A 21,057-nucleotide genomic window follows, 5' to 3' on the forward strand; every position below is an offset into this window, starting at 1 on the left:
TTTTTTTTTTTTTTTTTTTTTAAAACAGCTTTTTTACACCCCCAAGGTCTAGGGGTTCTGGGGAGGTAACATAGGAATGTGTTCAAAGCAAATAAGTGGAATGTAAAATTATTTTTTACAAAAGATGGTTAAACAGACCCAAAACACAATACAGCTTAAGCCAAAACAAAAGAAAAGGGAAAAACAAATTCAAGAATGGTTAAGTGCAAATGAAACCACAAAATGTCCAAGCCAGTCAGTCTAAGTTTAACTCAAAACAACCCAAGAGAAAATACAAATGGAGCACCAAACCTCCCAAACACAAGCTTCTAGCTTGAACAAAGTCCACATAAAGCTGGTTCATAAAAAAATTTCAAAAAGCTAGGTTAAAGACTTCTAACTGCCCAAAAGAGTTTGACCACAAATGTAGGGGATCAGCTTAACAAAGCCTCTTCCTACTAGCTGTCCCCACACTGAATGCTTTCCAGGATTCTCTTATATGGTGCAGGTGGGCCTCGTCAACATCCTAATTGGCTTGACAATCTTCTGCTGGTCCAATCATGTCACTGCTCCTCTGCAGCCCTCAGACAGCCAACAAGGAATATTTCTGTCAGAGCTGAACCTGCATAAGAAAACAAGCCTGTACAGTCTTAAATGCCAGGGACCGTAACAGGTGGAAGAACAGCTTCCTGCCTGTTGGCTCCACTGTAGGATCAGATCGAGCACTCATCTTCACTGGCACTTTCAGTTTGTAGGCTCCTACAAGATGTGATTGGGTCATCAGATGATGGCTCAACTATTCCCAGACAAGAAACTTTTATTCAAATGCCCAGTTTAAATAAATAAAAGAAACCATTGAAGACTGCAGCTGTGTCTTTAAAGCAGCTTTCTTCTTTGACAGGTGTGTTGGTAGGTAGTAATCATTAAACTATCTCATGTAAGTTTAATTTGCACCACTGGCTTGAAAAACGACCTGTATTCCAGTTAATTTCTTTTGCCTTCTTTGAACTGCACAGCCTCCCTAGCAGTTTCTTGGTATTGCCTGGCTTGGTTAAATATTTGTTGTTGTTTTGAGATCAGGGCTTCAGCTCAGAAAATAAATACCTAAACTTTGAAAAAAAAAAACGATTTGATATTTGATTAGTGCAAATGTTCAATTATCTTACTTAAAACCAGAACTGAACGATTAAATCACTTTTCTTTAAGGTCTTTATCCTCTGGCCTTACTATTACACCCCCCCACCCCCGAAAAGAGCTGGGTCATATCAAATTATAAGAAAAAATATATTTTTTCAGAATAAAAGGTGACACATTTTAGAGGCAAGTCCCATAGGGTCACTGAACAATTAATTAATTATTAATACATTGTAATTTTAAATATATATATATATATATATGCTACTTGTTTTCTATAACAAGCACATATTTCAGATCCTCAGATTTTTGATTATATCTGAGGATAACTCAAATGAATTTCAGAAACTTTTCTCAAATGCTGAATTGAATTATAAAAAAAGAAAAGAAAAAAAAGCTATACAAACTATACTTGTCCATTATAAAAAAAAATCACCATCCTCTTCAATTTGGGACTAAAGCAAACCACAGTGAGAGCCAGTATTGACAAAAAAAGAATAAAAAAACATCTCAAGCCTAACTTGTCTTAGCTAAGGTATGTATATATTGTTTACCTTTAAGAGAACTGGAAAAATTATTTCAATGGGGGGAAAAAAATGCTTATGAAGGAAGAACACAGCAGTGTGATGGTCTGGAACAGCTTGCTGCCTTAGGACCCGAGGCATTTACTTTTTCAGGAAATACATGATTAACCTATAGCACATTATAGTTTTGAATGGTTACTAAAAAACGTAGGTCTTTTTGTTAAAATAAAATTGAGAGCGACCCGAATTTCTATCTCGCTGTGCATACGCAAATAAGCTGATGGTACTGATCGGGTAGTGACAGCCATAATTGGAATCATGATTTCGCTCTATTAAAAAAATCATAAAGGACAATGTCAAGCCATTGACTGAATACCTTAAGCTAAAGAAAACTGCAGTTAGAGAACAAATAAATAGTCTGAAGGACATTTTAACTCTGCCAAATAATCCCCCAAAAATGATGTTTTTGAAAGGGCTACAACTTTAGTTTACCTCAGTGGCATCAGCTTATAAACACAATATTTAATAAAAATATTAATTTAAATAATTCCTGTTATTGTATGGTGATGTAACTAAAAAAACACATATAAAATTAACTGGTTAAAAACTTTTCAAAAAAAAAATGTTTGAAGGGATAAACACTTTTTCAAAACCCTGTTTTACTGTGTTTAATGTCTTCCAGAGTAGGGAAAACTTAAAAATAATAAAAAAAAAATATCTCATTCTTGGAAATCTTCTGGGATGTGTCTTTAGGTTCTATCGGGACATTGTTTTAATGCTGTGAGGTCCTGTTTCTGAATGTAGTTCATGTCAGAAAGTGAATTGAAAACTCAGGAGAAAAGCTGCCAGAGGGGATTTTACAGAATGAAGGCTGCTTTATGTTCCTTTTTTCTTTGCTTTCTCCTCAGTGATTCAAGTTTGGTGTCTTTAATCCCTTTACAGAGAGAAGGGATTGTACTGCTCCTTTCTTGCTGGAAGCACTGTTTTTTTAAGCCTGGTTAGCACAGTCAGAAAATAATATTGTGGTACTTTTCCATTTATTTCTTTTGTCCATTTTTTCTTCAGCAAAGGTCTTATTTTCAAAGATTCAGAATTTAACACTTTTTTCACTCTATCATTGCTTTGAAGTTTTACTTTATAAATAGAGTTGCGTGTTATCTTTTCAAATCCTTTGTATTTGTACATTAATTATACACACAAGTGAAACTTCATATGTCAATGCACCTTGAAAATATTTTCCCTTAAATCAGACAAAACTTTAACTAATATGACATCATACTTATGGTCATGTCAGTTTAAAAGACCCAGTTGTTCCCTAGTTTAAGCCAGCACATGCCTGACGTACGAAGAATCTGGCAAAAACGATGCTGTAAGTAGCATAAGTTATGGGTCAGTTTTGTATAAGTTATGAGCATGCTGAAGCACGCTGGCACGTCGACATATGGCAATTATGTCACAAACGTATGCCAGAGTATGCTCATATGTGGTCCATAAGTTACAGGTAAGATATTTGATCGTTGACATACGTTAAATCTAAGTTACTCATAAGTCATGGTATCTAGCCTTACTGTATCCAAAACCTATGAGTAACTTGTGCATAACTTATGGGTAACTTACCAAGAACATATCTCCAACCCATATCAACTCATTTAACGTGTTCCCAACGACCGCTGAACGTGTTTCTAACTTATAGCTACAGCTTATTGGCAGTGTTTTGGTATAAAAGGGCGTTCACAGGAGGAAATTGTCAATACTCCTCCAGACTTCAGACGCTTCAACACAGATGGAGGATCCAGCAAGGCTGAGGTGGGAATACATACTAGCTGTCCTCCAACATCAGCATGATCTGAGCATGATGAGTGTGATGGAGCCTCCCTGCGTTCACGCCCACAGCCACGACCAACAAACTTCCTAGCAGACATGACGCTGAATCTGCTGCGACTGCAAACCCTCTTTCTCTTTCTTTTTCTCTATTGGTGGGCAGTAAACAGCAGCTAGGTTAATACCAGGATCAAAAAATATCTTTTTTTGCGGACCAGGTACCACCAGGAGCATTGCTGCCCCCCTCAGGACACTGGCTTATAACATACGTATCATGGGCATTACCCTGCTGTGTGTTATGCATAAGTAAGGCTGTCATTGGACATAAGTTCTTGACTTGTTATGAATACTCTATGCATACGCCAAAAATGAAAAAAAATGTCTGACATATGCTGGCTAAATCGTCAAGGTGTGACGGGCTTTAGCAGATGTCTTGAGATATTGGTTCAGTATGTCAAGTCGAGTGAATAAAGGTGAGAGCAGAACAGACACCAGAGGCTGCAGGCATACCCTGTGCCTTATTTATAAATCTATTGGCTAATTACTTTTTTATCAGTAGAGCCTTTCAAAACAGGTACAGGTAATAGATAATGAGACTGTTACAAACTTTAACCACTTTTGTCATGTGTTGTCACCAAAGTCTCCAAGACCAAATAAGATTTGATAGATTTGTTGCTGGTCTCTATAAAAAAAAAAAAAAAGAAAGAAAAAAGGTAACATTTCTAAAAAGGTGCTAAATAAAGCAACAAATTACTAAGCTGACATCAAGCAGAAGCAAACCTGGCTATTCGTTTATACACCTCTGGGTCAGCAGAGGGCAGATCTATGCTAAAGGCAGCATAGATGACGACATGAAGCCGCACTTTTAGACACACCCTACAAATCCTAAAACACAACAATATTGAAACCAAATTTTAATGCTAGTGTCATATTGCAATATAAAAAGGTTTGAAGACTTTTTAAACACATCGAACAGGCATGCACAAAGTCTGTCTTTGAGGGCCGTGATCCTGCAGGTTTCCCTGCTTCAACACAGCTGATATTCATTGATAGCTGATTAACAGCCTTTTGCGGAACTGCAATCATCACAATCAGTTGTATTGAAGCAGGGAAACCTCTAAAACCTTCCGGACTGCGGCTCTTGAGGATCAACTTTGGGCAGGCCTGGTGTAGAGCAATACATTTTTGACAGAAAGTGTAAAGAAAAAAAAAAGTGAAATTCTCTTTACATGGTCTTTTTGACACTTTTTGTTGTACCTGTTATTTTTAGCATTTTAAGGATATCTATAATCATATGTGCTGCATTCTCCATCTACCTTAGCCACCTGTATTTTTGGGTACTTTTGTGTCATTCTTTAACCGCCATCAGTTGCCAAACAAAATAATTGAGATTGCCAGAAATGACCCGAGGGCAGCCTGTACACCCCAGGGCTATAGGATTTAGATGCCACTATCCTGCCAGTAGGGTTTACTGAAGCATTCAATACCTGACAACATCACACTCCAACACATGCTACCTTAAACTACGTGATGTGGTTTTCCTCCTTATATACTGAGTAAACCTTATATTGACTTTATCACCACCACTACTCACACCCCTAAATAACTATTAAGATAGTCAAGTCCTACACAGTTTTTTACTTGCTCACAAATTGACAGGTTGCTTTTTATGCGCAGTATGGCTACCTTTTGTGGATCTGACAGCAGCAATTTCTTTGCTCAACTCGTCAAGAGGGATATGTGAGTTCTGTCCTTGAAAACCACCACTTAGTCTTCTGCAGGTGTAGGATGGTGGAATCAGTACCTCTCAACCTGTATAAAGGACTGTGTGACAGCACTTAAAAGCTTTTTTAAAGACATGCAGTGGCATCCAAAATGGGTCAAAAACAGAAATTGCAAATCTGTTCTCTCAGATACTATCTGACTACCCAGAGTCATCAAATTGGCAGGTATAATAATAATACTAACTGCGGGTCATGAGTTCTAAAAACTGTTTGGCTTGACGTCAAAGCCATAAATGAAGCAGTACAAAAAGAAAAGAAAGAAACCCAAACTTTTTACATATCTGTATCAACTATTTGCCTAAGTTCATATCCTTGAGCCTGTCACTGAAGCTCACCACAGAATATTGGAAAAAATATGTTCTACTTTTATTCAGAGATTTTACCTGACAGCAGTTTTCACTCTTTAAAAGCACAGATGGAGAGAGACACACATTCTGCTCACTGTGTAATCAAAAACAAAGCAACACCTGATCGGTCTAAATGAAACCTTATTTCCTTAATTTTGTCAGACTTTACTTGAAAAGTCAATGGCGGATTTATATATATATATATATATATATATATATATATATATATATATATATATATATATATATATATAAAGCACATATTTGGATTATTATCAAGGTGACATTGTTTTCCTGTTTTGGAAATAAAGAAAGCTACACAAACAGATGACAGAGAGCTAAGGATCGATGATGTGCTCATGCACTCATGATTCCATTAAGATTGGCTGCCGAAGCCATGATCAGAGGGGAAAAGTCAATGAAGATAAACCATGTTGTTTTCCCTCAGAGAGATGTGAGAGAATTAGTTTATTGAGATGCTGTGGAAAATTTCAGTCTTCACAATCGATAAATGCCAAACAAAATGCAGGAAGTAAATTAATAGAATACTGGGTTGTATATGATTTTTGTTTTTATAAGAAAACACAGCCTAAAAACAAATAAGAAATAAAGACAAAATCATAATCTTAGCTTGACTTTTTATTTCCCCTGGAAAAGATCTGACAAAATCCTTAAGATAAATCTATTTTTTCAATAGCAAAATCAAAATGCAGGAAAATAAATGCTTTATTTGAGTGAATTAATTTAATAAAATAATGAAAATACTTTTTTTTTAAACAATTTGATTTTAGCAAATTCCTTAGTCTAATACATTTTGACAAACCTAGCAATGACTTTAAAGTTAATTTTGTGCTAACTGTTTCTTTTTTTTATTAGGTCTTTCTTTTTCTTTTTTCTCCATGGGGAACAAATGATGTTGATGACATTTAAAATGTCCGAGCCAGTGTTTCTTTATAGTTAAGCACACAACCCCTAACAAAGATTAGATTACAAAATAAAATTCTTCTTATTTTTATATTTCTGAGGATATTCTAATTTCTATATTGTGTTTTCCAAGCATGTAGCCACTTGGAGTGTTCCTGAATTCAAAAAAGTACTGCGAATGTCATGTCTCCACAAATATAGTCCTCCAAATTGTGTTCATGATATTTCTTTATAGTGCAGATGAGTTCAGAAGACTGTTAGAAGTAAGATTTTAAAGTATGATGTTCAGATGCTGTCTGGACTTCTTAAAAAACCTGAAGATGTAATATGCTGTATTGTCACCCAACTTCTCTTTACTGTGGTTTGTTCTATTTTCCTAAACTTCCTAAACTTTATACCCTGACCTTCCCACAGGGGGCACTAATTCCCTATGACTGATGCTGCAGCCATGGAAAGAGAAATGTTTTCAGATAACTTATAGAAATTAAAGGTCATGTGCCCCAAGTGTTTGTTTAGGTTTTTTATGTGCAGTTTTTCACAAGTTCTCTGACCTACAAATCATAAAGAATGTCTGTCAGGACGATCCATGTTCAAAATTCAGTCTAATATGTTTTCTCTTTTATCAGCTGCATCTTAACACCCATGTCACACACTTGAACCCAAGTCTTTATATTAATCAGAATCAGAAAAAACTTTATTCACAAGGACTGTTTTACACTCATGAAGAATATGTTTAGGTGAAAAGGTGCTACAAACAGGCAAGCAAACAGTTTACATAAAAAAAAATTATGATATATAATTTGGCCATATGAAATGTGAGTTGCTAAGGAATGTTAACATACTAGAGAAAGTTTAAATTTTTTTACCCTCCTCACCACATTAGCTCTGTCTGTTTTTGATGCATTTAACTGCATGAAACATCTCACAGACTACCTTCCAAATGACAAGAGTTCCCTCAGAAAAAACTAACACACAGCTACATTTCTCTCTAGAACATCTGGCGGTATCCATCTCCCTGCAAAGCGTTGCTTTCGCTGTAACAAGGATACATTCTGATCACTTAAAACACTAATTGTTCCACATTTTTAACGACTGCACCATCTGTCACGGGGAAGTGTCTGCTGTATTTGTGTTTAGGACTGCACCTTAATTCAGGTTGCCTGCCTGATTTCCTCTTGTGCTTAAAAGACTAATCTATTGATTTGTCAATCAATGACAGCTTTGATAACATGGAAATGAACAGTGCTCATGTGTGACTGCAGTTCAATTAGTAAGTCAGTCAAAAGAAGGCTAATTAAGCAGGAATTTTCATGATCAGTGTAATTTCTGAAAGGTTTGAGTTGCAGTTTAAATGTTATAAAACTGAATATTTTCCAATGATTTCAATGAGAATTTAGAGATTTGTCTGCATGCCAAATAAAAATCCTCTTATTTAAAATCAAGGGTCTATATAAGACAAGCACAAAAAAAAATAGTAACCATGTGAGTATTTACTGCATTTATCTAATAATACAAGAATTGGATGTTTAAAGTAAAGGCTGTGCTCTGCTGATCCAACCTTTAGCCCGGTGATCCTCCTCCTTAGGACACTGTCCTCCTTCCCACCAGCGTCTCTTTAGAATCTCCAGCCTGTTGCTTTCCTGCAGCTGCAAGATCCCCAGAGTGATTTCATCTCTGTAAGGAGAGCCTGATGGTAATAAAAAGCACAATGATGTGTTAATTACAGAAAACTAACCACTGTAGTGAATTTTGTTACATAATCCAAACTTTTTTTTTTCAGGTTTGTTGCATTTGTGAAACATGTAGACCATCAGGCTAATCTGCTTTCGGGCTGAACTATGTTTATCAATCTTTTCAACAAACTTCTACAGGTTAAATTGCACGAGTTATAAAGTCCTGACATTATGATGTATTACATAAGCTTTCATAACCTTTTAACTTCTTTACATGCAACCATAGGTGTTATTGTAACTCAATATTATTGTCTGAAGAGAAGAGATTCATACAGGTTAACATGAAGTAACAGATAAATCAGTATACTTCATTTTTATTGAAATTAAAATTAAAGAAATAGTAAATAGCCTGCAGTTATCCCATCCAACCTCATATCAACTCTGACTTGTCCTACTGGGAATGCTGTTAAAATAATTACAACATCATGATGCTGCCACCTCAGAATGCAGTCAGGGGAATATAAAGTTTTATATTTGATCTGCCACACATATATCAGATTTCCTGGTTAATACTCTACGTTCCATTCTTTTCAGTTTAGATGCCAATTTCCCATACTCCAAATCTGTTTTGAAGCAGCGACAGAGAGATGATCTATGAGTAGTTTAAGGCTTCAGATATATTTTCACTGTCTTACCTTTCTATAAAGAAAATTTGTGAACAGAGCTCTGATAATTGATGTCCCTGTGCTGGATAATAACCCAGCAGATTTGCTTTCATAATTGGACTATTATGGTTGTTGCTGTAAGGTTCCGCTTGAATTATGTATACAATTTTATGAGAACTGGCTTTGGGGGACAAACATGTAATCAACATGTAGAAAGGAAAGTGAGAAAGGGAGTGAAAATAAGCAATAAGGGAAGAGAGAAGAGCAGAAAAATAGAAAATACAGAACAATTTCTAGAAGTCTTCCTCCACTTGCAAGAAACAAGAGGAAAAAAAAAAGGTAAAACACACCAACCACAGCAAAAGAGGGAGTAACCCATGAACATGCAGTAAATACATCTAAACAAACATCAAAAGAAAAGCCTATCAAGAAGACACAATGTCATTCAGAGCTACATTTGGCTATACTTGCAGCTTTGTATTTATCATAACTGTAACAATGAAGACCTCAACCAATTGTGTCAGAATCATGCCAAAAGTCCACATGTTTGATAAATACTTATATGAGCAGTTTTATTAAAAAAAATCACATATTAACTACTATCCATACACATTTTTAATGTTCTATGGGTGCAGATTTAGTACTATAAGGCCCCAAATATATCACAACCATGAGTGCAGGCTCCTTTTCTGTGATTATAGTTTGCTTTTTATGCTCCTATAGATTCTCACTTAATCGCATATTTCTGTGCGGTTATTTCAATTTTTGTCTCTTTGAAGGTGTTAACCACAGGACAAAGTAACTTGTCTATGATTATTTACTTTTCAGGATGTCCCATCTCTTGCGGCTGTACTCTTTTTTTCCTGCTAGCAAAGCAACTTCAGGCTAACCACTTATCTCTAAGAGTTGGAAGTTCATAAGCAAAGTCATCCTTAAATATAACATGGTCTGGATACATACTGGATTCAGAGGGATCAACGGCCTTAGACAAAGTGAGGCCAGCCAGGGTGTGCAGAGGCAACAGAGAACACAGCTCCCACCTGGCGGAAAGAGCTGAGCGACAGCCTGACTTAACACCAGGGGCAAGGATTCACTGCAGAGTGCCACGCTCAGACACAACCCACAATCCAAGTTAATAATCAGACCTAGCCCTCGATGTCTCTAGCCTCACCAGCCTCGGCTAAGACCAGCCATAGTCACATCAAGAGACAGGGTTCATTTATGGACCTTCTCATCTTCATGTTGTACCTCCTCCCTCTTTGTTCTTTATTTAAAAATGATTTCTTTTCATTGTTACGTATGTGGACGACACACAGATTTATGTCCAGCTAAAGACAACAGGCTCCCCCCTCTTCTTCTGGCTCTTTTCATATGGATAAAGATGTGAAAGCCTGAATATTCCCGACATTTCTTAAAACTTACTGAGGAAAAGACAGAGGTGGTGATTTTTGACAGTCCCAGTGACAATTGCCCGACTGATGTTGGTTTGGTTAGCCCGTTACATCAGGCGTCACATTACAAATTTGAGGAGGAAATTGAAACTTGACTTAAGGTGGAAATTCACATCAGAGCTGTTGTAAAATCCAGCTTTTCTCACTTGAGGTGGCTGGCTAAAGTAAACTTGTCCTTTCTAAGCAGCATTTTGAAACCGTAATCCGTGCCTTTGTTACGACTTGGCTAGATTACTGTAATACTCTCGATATAGGAGTCAGTGGTTTGTGAATTTCAAAGCTTTAGAGAGTACACACTGCTGCTGCACATCTCCTAACAGTTACAACAACATTTAAACTAATTTCCCCTATTGCAGCCTCTCTGCACTGCTGCCAGTGCATTTTTGGATTGATTTAAAAACAGATTTACTTTAAATATTGTTTATTACATAAATTTTATGTAAACAGCATTATACCTATCAGTTTTTTTTCGTTCTTGTTAATTTCTTCACACATAAACGGTTCATAAAGGGCAATATAATCTAGCATTGATCTGATTTAGTCTTTATTTTCTCCTTGTTAATGATTTTTTTTTTTATTATAAACATATTGCACAAAATTCTTGGTCCAAACTACTTTATTCAATGAAGTAGCAGGGACTGCAGTTCCTCCCTTTCTTTTCTCTCGACGTTTATTGATTTGGGAGGAAAATGTAATTAGTAGACAACTGTTTCAAGACTGTAGATAGTGCAATTTTGAGACAGATGTAGGGTTTGTAAGAGAGTCTATGGGGTGAAAGGAGGTCATAGAAGATCAACAGGAATATTAATCCTACCCTTTGTAAGTTTTTTTTTTTTTTTTTTCTTTAGGGGCTGAAGTTTTCTCTTCTCAAAAAATTAGTTTTTATTATATGGTAAAAAAAATATCGCTGGGCAAGTTTTCAGAAAAATGAATGACATTAGGTAATTTCAAGATCCCCATATTATTAAAATGTATTAATCATCAAAACTGTTCAATGAACTATTTAATCCATCTACACATTAGATAATTTACATATTAGATACTAATTTACACATTACTAATTTATCACAGCTCGCTCTTAACAAAAAATGTTTGACACATTGAAGAGGAATTAGCTCAGTTTGAGTTCATCTTACTTGGTTGGTGAGAAACAAGCACAAGAAACATGCTTTTAAAGATAAATCCTTCGATAAATTTTAAACTAACTGTCTAGGTTTTTATTTAACTTTTTTATTAGAGAGTGATTTGATTATTTTCGAAAGAACTTCTCTGTAAAAATAATAATAGAAAAAAAAATTTGTGAAATTATAGGTCAGGTGACATGTGTTGCCTTAAATTAACATTGCATATGAACAACAACAGCATATTATATATTACTTACATCCAGACTCAAAGGTATTTATTTAAAATTTTCTGCCAAGTCAGGGTTGAGTAGTAAAAAAAAAAAGGTAAAATCCTTCTCTTGTCTTTTAGAACTACAAAAATTTTTAAATCTAAAATTCTCTGTATAAATCTTTGTACACTGTGCTCTCTGGTGCATGCAATTATTTACAGTCACTTTATTTCACTTCTCCAGCTGATGCTTCCTCTTTGTCTTTCATGATAAATTGTCTCAAAAACCTTCTTCACCATAGTTACACTAATGCTGATAATGACAAAAAGCATTAAAGAATATAAAACCCCATCTGACTTTTCTTTCTGTTTCCTTAAGCCGATGGTAATTGCTCGCTGTCAGTCAGAGACGAGTTCCATCTGGGGCCCACAAGAGATCATGCTGCTTATGTTTTCACTGCTTAGCATGCAGGTTGACTGACAGCCCAGTCTTCTGAATCTCTTTTTTCCCTTTGTTGGTTTTCCCGCGGTTCCCTCCACTCTGCCTGCATCTGTTCCTACAGTATTTATTCCATGGCTTGTTTATATCTATGCATCAACACTTATCTTTAGGAACAAGTGTCAGACACATGACTAGGTCAGACAGGATTCTGGCAGAACCAACCAAAGTTTAATTGAAATTAGCATGGATTTAATTGGCCAAAAAGAACAGATACAGAAATAATTTGGGTTGATTAAAGGCCGAAGCAGACTTGGCAATTAATCCTTTCATAACAAATATCTATTCCATTAGAAAAAAAAAAAAGAAAACAATATTTGAACATATCTGGCTAAATATAATGTACATGCTTCAGAAAAACAGTTTTGTTTTGCTGGTACTACAAGAAAATAAATATGAAATAAAATTAGAACCTAATTAAGACCGTTTAAGGTAGAGAAGATGCACTAGTGACCTAAAAGTTTGCGCTGGTTTGGTGTTGCTGTTGGTGTGATCTGTTGATAATATGTGAATGAGAAGTGACCTTGTTCTTATACTTGGAATGTTTTCAGAACCATACTTTTGTCAATAGGTAAAGTCACATAAAGACAGGAGATGGCATAACTGAACACAAAAATGCATGGAATACCTAAAGAGCCTTAAGAGATATAAGCAAAACAATTCAAGCTTAAACACTTAGAGAACATTAAAAGCAAGCCTTCATCAAAACTCAATTTTTTGGGGCTACTATCTATATATTTTTAAATATGTTTTTAGATTAATGAAAAACGTTTTAAATTAAATATTAGTATTTTTTACTGCATTGTTTTTATTTTGCAAATATTGAGAGTTATTCATGTACTTAATGAGGAAATGGTCTCTGATATATTCTATTCCATTCAGGGAATGCTCTAAATTAGGGGAGAAAACAAAAGTAAGTAAACAATTATAAATATGGAGGAGTGGAGGAGTAGAGGATGACTCTACCGGTAAGCTCTAGTTTACTTTGTGCCCAAAAAGAGCTCTACACTGACTGCTCTATGCTTCGAACCTTCAATTTGCCCCAAGGAAATTTAAAAAATGATTTAAAAATCTTTGGGGTGTGCTCACATTTTTTGGATTCTGTACTTTTCTTAATTTAAAACTGGGATATCAATCTCAAAAATATTCCTATTATAATAGGGACGTTTGAAGAATATATTTAATGAGAACTATCACGGTACAAAATCACATAACACTCCTAGTCTACATGACCTCATAGGGAAATAAATCCTCATGCATAGCCAAACAATATTTCCTTACCCAGCGGCATGCCAATGCCATATCCCTTTGTGTCCAAAAGGCCTCCGATCTGCGTGAGGTTGCAGTTTAGGCTGCGGTAGTACTCGTTCATGGTGCTCTCCATCAGGAAGGCATACTTTGAATTAAGTACACGGGCAATGCCCTCTTCTGTGCTCTTCACAAAAACACTGGGCTGCTTGGACTTCATGTAATTCCACATTCGCTGGTATGTCTGGTACCGTGAGTTCTGAAGGAGAAATTGGAGACTATGTTGATACTTCGCTAAACAGTATTATTAGCATAATTAACAGCTTGAGAGTAATTTTTATTCCTAAAAGATAAAAAAAAAAAGCTTGCTTGTATAGAAGCCTGTCTCACCATAAAGAACGTCATTGTGGATCCTCCATGTATGGTTCCATATTGTATGTTGGTTTGGTCGGCCAGGTCATCAGGAGACTCAATGGGCACCTCCATTCTCTGTACGGTGAGAAACGCTGCCAAGTTGGCAGTATAGGAGGAGATTATGATGAGAGTGAACGCCCACCTAAAGGATGGAAAAAGAGAAGTTTCAGCCTTTGTTTCCCTTGCCCCGCTCTCACAGTAGCATCTCTTTGGTTTTTATAAAGAGCTGACAGAGGAAGGAAGTATAGGGAGAGATATGGATGACACTGTCAGGAAATGTCAAGAGTTTTAGGTAAAAATCATCAACCTAAACCTGAACTGGAGCTGCAGCAAAATGAGTAGGATGCTTCTGCTGAAGAGGAAATGAAAGAAAAGTTATAAAGAACGGTATTAAAGACAAGTTTTTGAAAACAGCATGAGGAGCGAACAGGTGGAGGTGGAAGCAAGGCATGCAAATATTCCCACAGATATAAAACACACTCTGCACACTCTTTAAAATTAATTACATAAATAATCATACAACTAGCAATTCTCAAAAAAGCAGTTGGTAAATATATTCTTTTTAATCCAGTGTGCATTTATTATTGAATTCATACAACTGTATTTTCAGCCAGTCAGCCAGTTTAAAATTTTAAACCGAAGCAAACAAAAGCAGATTTCTGAGTACTTTGTAGCTGGTAAACAACCACATGATGCACAAACATATCCTTTTTTTATTGCAGCAATATAAATGGCAAGCTATAAACCTTTTGAACTCTTTTTATGTGTTTTCCGGCTGGCGCTCTTTAGCAGACAGACGTGAGAGCGGTGGAAATGGCCTTATCTCCCTGTCAGAAAAGAAAAGCTAATAAGTCTAGAATAACTTGTGCCACCAATATATTGTGGTGGGCCTTTCTGGGAAAGGATTTCAATGATCATCTGATATGATGAATAAATGCTGCTGTATATTGAACTTCTTTTATTCCATTATTAATCCATAAGTTAAGGTCTTTGTCTCTGGTAAAGGTTAGTTTTGCCTTCAGGCTTTTTCTCATAGAACAGAAGTTTCCTCTTCACACCTCTCCCATATAAAAACTTTTATAGTCTTTATTTTTTATTTGAATTTTCTGGCAATTGTGGCCTTTATTTCGAGAAATACAGTAATGGGCTTCTTCTGTTTCAAAAGAAAAGCAAGAGCTTGAGTTATGTCCAAAGATGACATTTTTTTTAGCTCAAACTGTTGTAAAAATTAAAAAATATGTTGATGTTTTTTGGTTTTGTTTCTTCACTTAACTCTAAGTTAAAGTTTCTAAAATCACTGCATGAATTTATTATATTTTTATTTTTTAACATCCACTGTATAGATCTGGATGCACTGTATTTTTTTTCATGAACCCTTTCCTCCTTTGTGCACCTTTTTAACATACTGGATGTTAAAAATGTGGCTAAATTTTTACTATGAACTCTACTTCCAGTCGACTTAAATAAGATACAGTGTTTTCTTGACGCTGCTTTATTTTTTTTAAGTCTCACCAACTAGTTCCAGACCATTCAGAGTAAAATGGACGGACATAATTAAAGCAGCTCATTTAATTCAGACAGAAGGAGAATTTAACTCTTTGAAATGTAAGGAGAAGGTTAATGGATGAAAACAACAAAACATTGAGCAGGTGGGAGAAATTCACGCAGCAGGTCAGAAAATTACTTACCGGGGCTCACAAAGTAAACCATTACTGGAACAGTCATAACCTGGTTATGGCTCTTTTGTTAGCAAAATTAAATTGGAAGACTCATCGTCCAAATAGACCTCTCCTAATTAATTGCTTTTATAAAACACTTTTGAAAGGTTAGGAGATTTAAAATGATATTTTTTTATGTTCCTTTACAATATTAGTATAACTCAATTCTCCAGTATTACGCAACATGGACATAACAGCCAACAACCCACTCAGTCATACAGAAAACAGACATCAAGTTGTTGCAACTTGTACCACAGCTATCATTAGCTTTTATGAGGCTAAGTGCCAGACTAGGCAGAGCGCTGTCAGGGAAAATCCATGATTGGCCCCTCCAGCCCCTTCACTATCGCTTTACCATCTGTCTAGCTGCCGCTGCTGGGACTGAGGGAGGAGAGATATGAAAGTCAAAGATACTCTGTCCAAAATGCTAATTACAAGCAAAACCCCTCATTTTCTTAATGACTTAAGCAAAAACTCAGAATAGCACTAAAGTTATGTGAAAAGGTAAAACTAAAACTCTGAAGAGCAATGCTGCATATTCCTGAAAGAAAAACCATACGCAGTTTTTATTTATGTTAATTCAAACCCATATTTAGATTATTGAAATAAATCTTTTTTATTCATATTATTTTGATAAAACAAAATCATTCATTATGAAATGCAATTTAATGTATTTAAGGAACAGTTTTAGAGGCAGAGATTACACAGTTCTTAAAGACAACATTAAATAAGACTAGCATGTGCTGTATCAACTACTTTATGATGAATAAAAGTCTGTATGCAGATCCTTAATTAATGTTTGCCACTGTAAATATCTTGAACTATGGAGAAGAAAAGATTTGTAGAGGAGTGGAAATAAAACCTTGGGAGAAATTTGCATAATTTTTACATTGGAGTCAATACCATCTGTTCACCTTCAGCTAATGTTCCTAAAGAAGGAGGTGTTGGAGGGAGGTCTGAAATCTGGACTCCCTGCTCTAGTGTTTCTTCTTCCCATTTATTCACCTTTCCTAGCTCTCATCCCTACTTCTTTACTTCTTCCCTGACTCCTGTTTTAATGGCTATGACCACTAGGAGATGCTATTTATTGTCACCACTTTGTTCCGGCACATTGACCAATATTACCGCTGATGTTAGATGTTACTTATATTGTACTCTATTCTTACTCCCCCAAAAAGCGATTTTGATTAACAGTGAGCAATATTTAAGCGAGATTAGATGCCAGAGTAATTTTGTCAGTTCACTTGTTTCAAGGTGTGAGGCATGCAAATTGGTTTTTCAGCTTCAGAGGACACTAAACAAACATGACAAATGCACTCGGTGTAATAATTGCAAGCTGTTGCAACATGCTTGTGTATTAACCTTTCATGCCTGGGAACAACATAAATCTCTCATTTTTGTTTTCAAGACACGGAACACTCTTAATTTTGTTTTTCCTTTTTTTATGTACTGTCAGTATTTTAGATTAAAAGCAGCAGGTTATGTTTCTCAGATTGTGATTGCTTTCAGAGGGTTCGCAATAATGAATAGATGGAGCTTTTTTTGTGCTGACTGGGAAATACTGCTTGAACTCTTCAAATAATGATCTGTTGACACTTATAGCTGCCTCCACTCTTATTGCCATCCCCAATAATAGATGAGGGAACGCCCTAAAAGACATTCATGTTTTATTAAGATCCTGTAATGATTTGTGGGCAAGGGGCTGGACCAAAACCTAGACAAAACCTCATGAACAGCATGATAGATAGCAGGATTAATGTCAATGAAGGACAAAAACGTGAAATATACGCAAGGAGAACAGGCCAGGGCAGAAAACAAAGCATCACTGCTGGGAGAGAACTGACAGTTTAACGGGAGGATCCAGAGAGGAACAATGACCAACAATAAACCCAAGCACTAAGTGAGGTGTGGGAAATGACATTGGGAGTCGCTGTTAGAATCAGAGGAAAATTAGGCAGAGTAGGTAAGCAGGGAGGCTGAGGTAAGAAGATTAAATGACACAGAGGATATGAACTAAGGCACAATAAAACACTTAAAAAGAGGAAAAGCTTAACATTGAACTGAGGGAAATAAATCCAAAACAAGACAAAAGAATAGACCACAGGAATGAGCTAGGAAAATGAATACAGAAAAAATTTGCTATTATGGTAAGTCTAAAATGAACATAATAAAAACATTGAGCGGATACTGAAAACAAAAAAAACTAAACTAAACAAAAACAAATGACCAAAAACACTCCTTTCACCCAAAGCTTCCATGTCTAATCTCAAATGTTTTATCTTTCCTCTTTGAGTGACCTGAGTCACTTGGTATATTTTTAACCAAATCAGAAGATGGTGCTGCTCCTATTTTCTTCCCCATTTCCCTTTCCGTCTCCAGAAGTCACTTAAAGAGGCAGCTGGAGAATAAGTCACCAGGTCAAGATGGTGTCAGCATAAGAGTCCTGAAGCCCTGTGCAGAGCAACCCTGAGGGATCCTACAACACCACTTGAGCCTTAGCGTCTGCCAGGAACTAGTCCCAGTTTTGTACAAGACAACCTGTCTTATTTTGGTCTCCCAAAAAAAGAAACAACAACTCAGCCATCAATCTATAATGATCACAGACCTGTTGCCCTTATATCCAACATCATGAAAGTCTTCTGTTGGTTCACCTAAAGCTCAGCAAAGTGGCATATGGAAAGCTAAATTTTGCCTTCCATATTGAACGAGCATATTACATTGTTGGGTTTAAAACATTTAACCGTTTAAAATGTAAAAACTGCCAGGTGCATAACCTACGCGTAACCGTGCACATGCTGCTCTGCTGCGCTTAAGCACTGTTACAAACCTGGTGTATATCCCCCTTAAGGCATAGCAAACCAGCATCTTTCAGGATCATCTTAGCACTCAGACTTTAAGATAACATGATACAACAAACCCTCTGGTTTTTTATACAAGACAGACAGCATTGTGAGGATCATGTTCTTTGATTTCTCCACTGCATTTAACACGATTCAGCTTGATTGCCATTGTCAGAAACTCCAGACAGCAATCAAAGACTACCCGAAAAACAGTCCAGTTGGTGAGATAAACTGTTTAACCAGATAGTCAGCAGTACAGGAGAATGAACTTTCCTCAAGACCTGACCTCAAGAACAAGACAGAATCTGGTTATCTGCTGAAATACTTGAATGACTTTGCAGTCATTGGGTGTATCAGAGATGGAGAAGAAGCTTAGTGCAATTTTGTGGCATTCTTTAAAAGCAAAAATCTGATCCTGAATGTAATGTAAAACAAGAAGACAATATAGATCTGAACATCGAACTTAAACAAGGCAGCAGTATTACCTTCATTGGAGAAATGAAGGTGGAATCTAAATACATCAGTGTTTACTGGGACAACAGACTCAACTGGAGACACAACTGTGAAGGTGTCTACAAGAAGAGGTAAATCGAACTGTACAACTCCAGAAAGCTTAGGTACATCACTGTTTGCAGCAGGATGCTGCATATCTCCATTAAGTCTGTTGTCAAGAAAATCAAATCATTTTAGAATGAGAAATTATTTATAAGCTGAAGAGCATTATGGAAAACCCTAAGCTTCGCTCTCATCAGACTGTCGAACGACAATAGTGTCTTTAGTCAAAAGCTTCTTCAGATCTGCTGTAAGAGCCTGCTACAGAAGATCGGGCCTGCCTACAGTCATCCACAAAGACATGTTGAAGAGCCCCGTACCAGAGTTAGAGTAGTTTGTTTCTCTTTGAAATGAATCAAGTTTTTCATTGCAAAAACATTCTAATAAAAGACTATAGATTTACAGAGCAGACTAGATTTAATATCAAAATATAACCAATTAAAGATTGCATAGCTTAAAAACAAATTTGAGATTGAAGCCTTAACACGTTGAAAATAAATTGTTTTTATAAAAATTTGCAGTGATTTACATATCTATTATCAAAAAACTTTCTATGATGATAACTTTCATATATTTTAGATCAAAATATTCTATCAAAACTATCCACCATGAAAATATAAATGCTTAGTTTTTACAATCAAAAATTCTATTTATATATTGGAAAGGTAGTGTAAAAATCCATGAAGGAAAACGTTAAGTAAAATATTCACAAACTGTTTTGAAAAAGAGAATAGAGTTACACACTGAGGGGTAGGGGTCAACTTAAAGCTGTTAGAACCAAAGAGAACTCCTTGTGTGTCTCTGTGTATGGGCTATGGCTCTGGAACAGCACAGTACCATAATGGAAACAATTATCATCTATTAATCAATTCAAATACATGTACAGGGAAAGTGTATTGTAAAGCACAGTGCAGATGAGGATTGATGCAGGTGACAGTGAACAAGCATTTCACAAAGACTGATTAAGTTTTTCTGCTGTAAAATGCAGATCTAAAGAAATAACTACTCCTGATGGGATTCATCCCATCCCATTAGGAATGGTAACCATTGTTAGCATCCCTAAATCATTGTTAACTGTAGTAATTATTGTAGTATATTACCCTTAAGGTTTTTTTTTCTGCGCATTGTTGGTAGTTTTAAATCATTGTTACCTGTCTGGTGCCCAATTAAGCTTGAATTTGTGTGTTGTCTTGTAAAAACCACAAATATTTTCAAATGGAAGTCTTTTTCTCTCTTTATTTTATTTTGTTTTGTTTTGATGTATGTGTTAGAATTTCTGACAGGATTGCATAAGGAAGCAGCTATTGTGTTTATGCAGACACAGTTGCTCTTTATGGGGGTAACTTAAATGAGTTTTAGGTCTCTCCGCTACTTTTCCGGGCATTTTTACACATGTTTAATGGTGCATACACTCCCTTTTTAGGAAATATCTGTAAGCTCTTAGAAATATTTATTCTGATTTGTTTTGATAATTTCTATTCAAAATGAATAAACAAATTAACAGTCAAAAAAATAGTTTTTTAGTTTCACACCTTGTTTTTTCCATTAATGATTGCAACAGTGCTATTACTGATCGTATAAACCAAAATGATTATGTAGGTTTACCAACATGTTTCTTCAGCCTTTTTCTTAGATAGCAGGTTGTGGTGTAGCAGTAAAGCAGTAAGCTCATTGACGAAGAGCGAATAAAAACCCTTAAATGTTTTAATTCAGGATATTAGGACCTTAGATGTCTCCCAGCTTTTCCCTCTGCAGGTTTCCTGTCTGGATACAGCCATCAAAAGCAATAGGGCAAAAAAAAAAAGTGGTTTAAACTTAACTTAATGAGTCAGTTTAAACGTCTACCATAAACAATGTCACCAACCCAAAAAAACAAAACTCTCTTAGTACCAACCAGACTCCGCTAACACAGCGGGTGGACAGGGCACGGGGCATGATCTCCGAGCCTTGCTGCATGAAGCCTCCAACTGGAAACCACAGACTGTTGCCCAGTGTGTACTGGTTCTCCAAGATGTCCCGTCGCTCCCGTAGACATGGATGAGGGTTGTACCACTCATAAGGGCTGAGCCTGAAATATAAAGCAGCAGATATGCAAAACACAAAAATTATAACAGTATTTATATATATATATATATATATATATATATATATA

The 21,057-nt window shown here is 36.0% G+C and overlaps 1 protein-coding gene across 3 annotated transcripts in view; it reads right to left on the reverse strand.

The window, feature by feature from the left end:
* Nucleotides 1-21,057, reverse strand: part of LOC107084467 (glutamate receptor ionotropic, kainate 5-like) — a 271,088-nt gene that overhangs the window by 7,378 nt on the left and 242,653 nt on the right. For all 3 annotated transcript variants that reach the window (XM_015374355.1, XM_015374353.1, XM_015374354.1), the window contains 4 exons: nt 20,800-20,973; nt 13,772-13,937; nt 13,415-13,640; nt 8,072-8,200 (listed from right to left, as the gene is read on the reverse strand). In XM_015374355.1, coding sequence (XP_015229841.1) covers nt 8,072-8,200; nt 13,415-13,640; nt 13,772-13,937; nt 20,800-20,973 — 695 coding nt within the window. The remainder of the gene's footprint in view (nt 1-8,071; nt 8,201-13,414; nt 13,641-13,771; nt 13,938-20,799; nt 20,974-21,057) is intronic.

The sequence above is a fragment of the Cyprinodon variegatus genome, unplaced genomic scaffold (assembly GCF_000732505.1).
Source record: "Cyprinodon variegatus isolate N-32 unplaced genomic scaffold, C_variegatus-1.0 Scaffold101, whole genome shotgun sequence".
NCBI classification, from domain to species: Eukaryota; Metazoa; Chordata; class Actinopteri; order Cyprinodontiformes; family Cyprinodontidae; genus Cyprinodon; species Cyprinodon variegatus.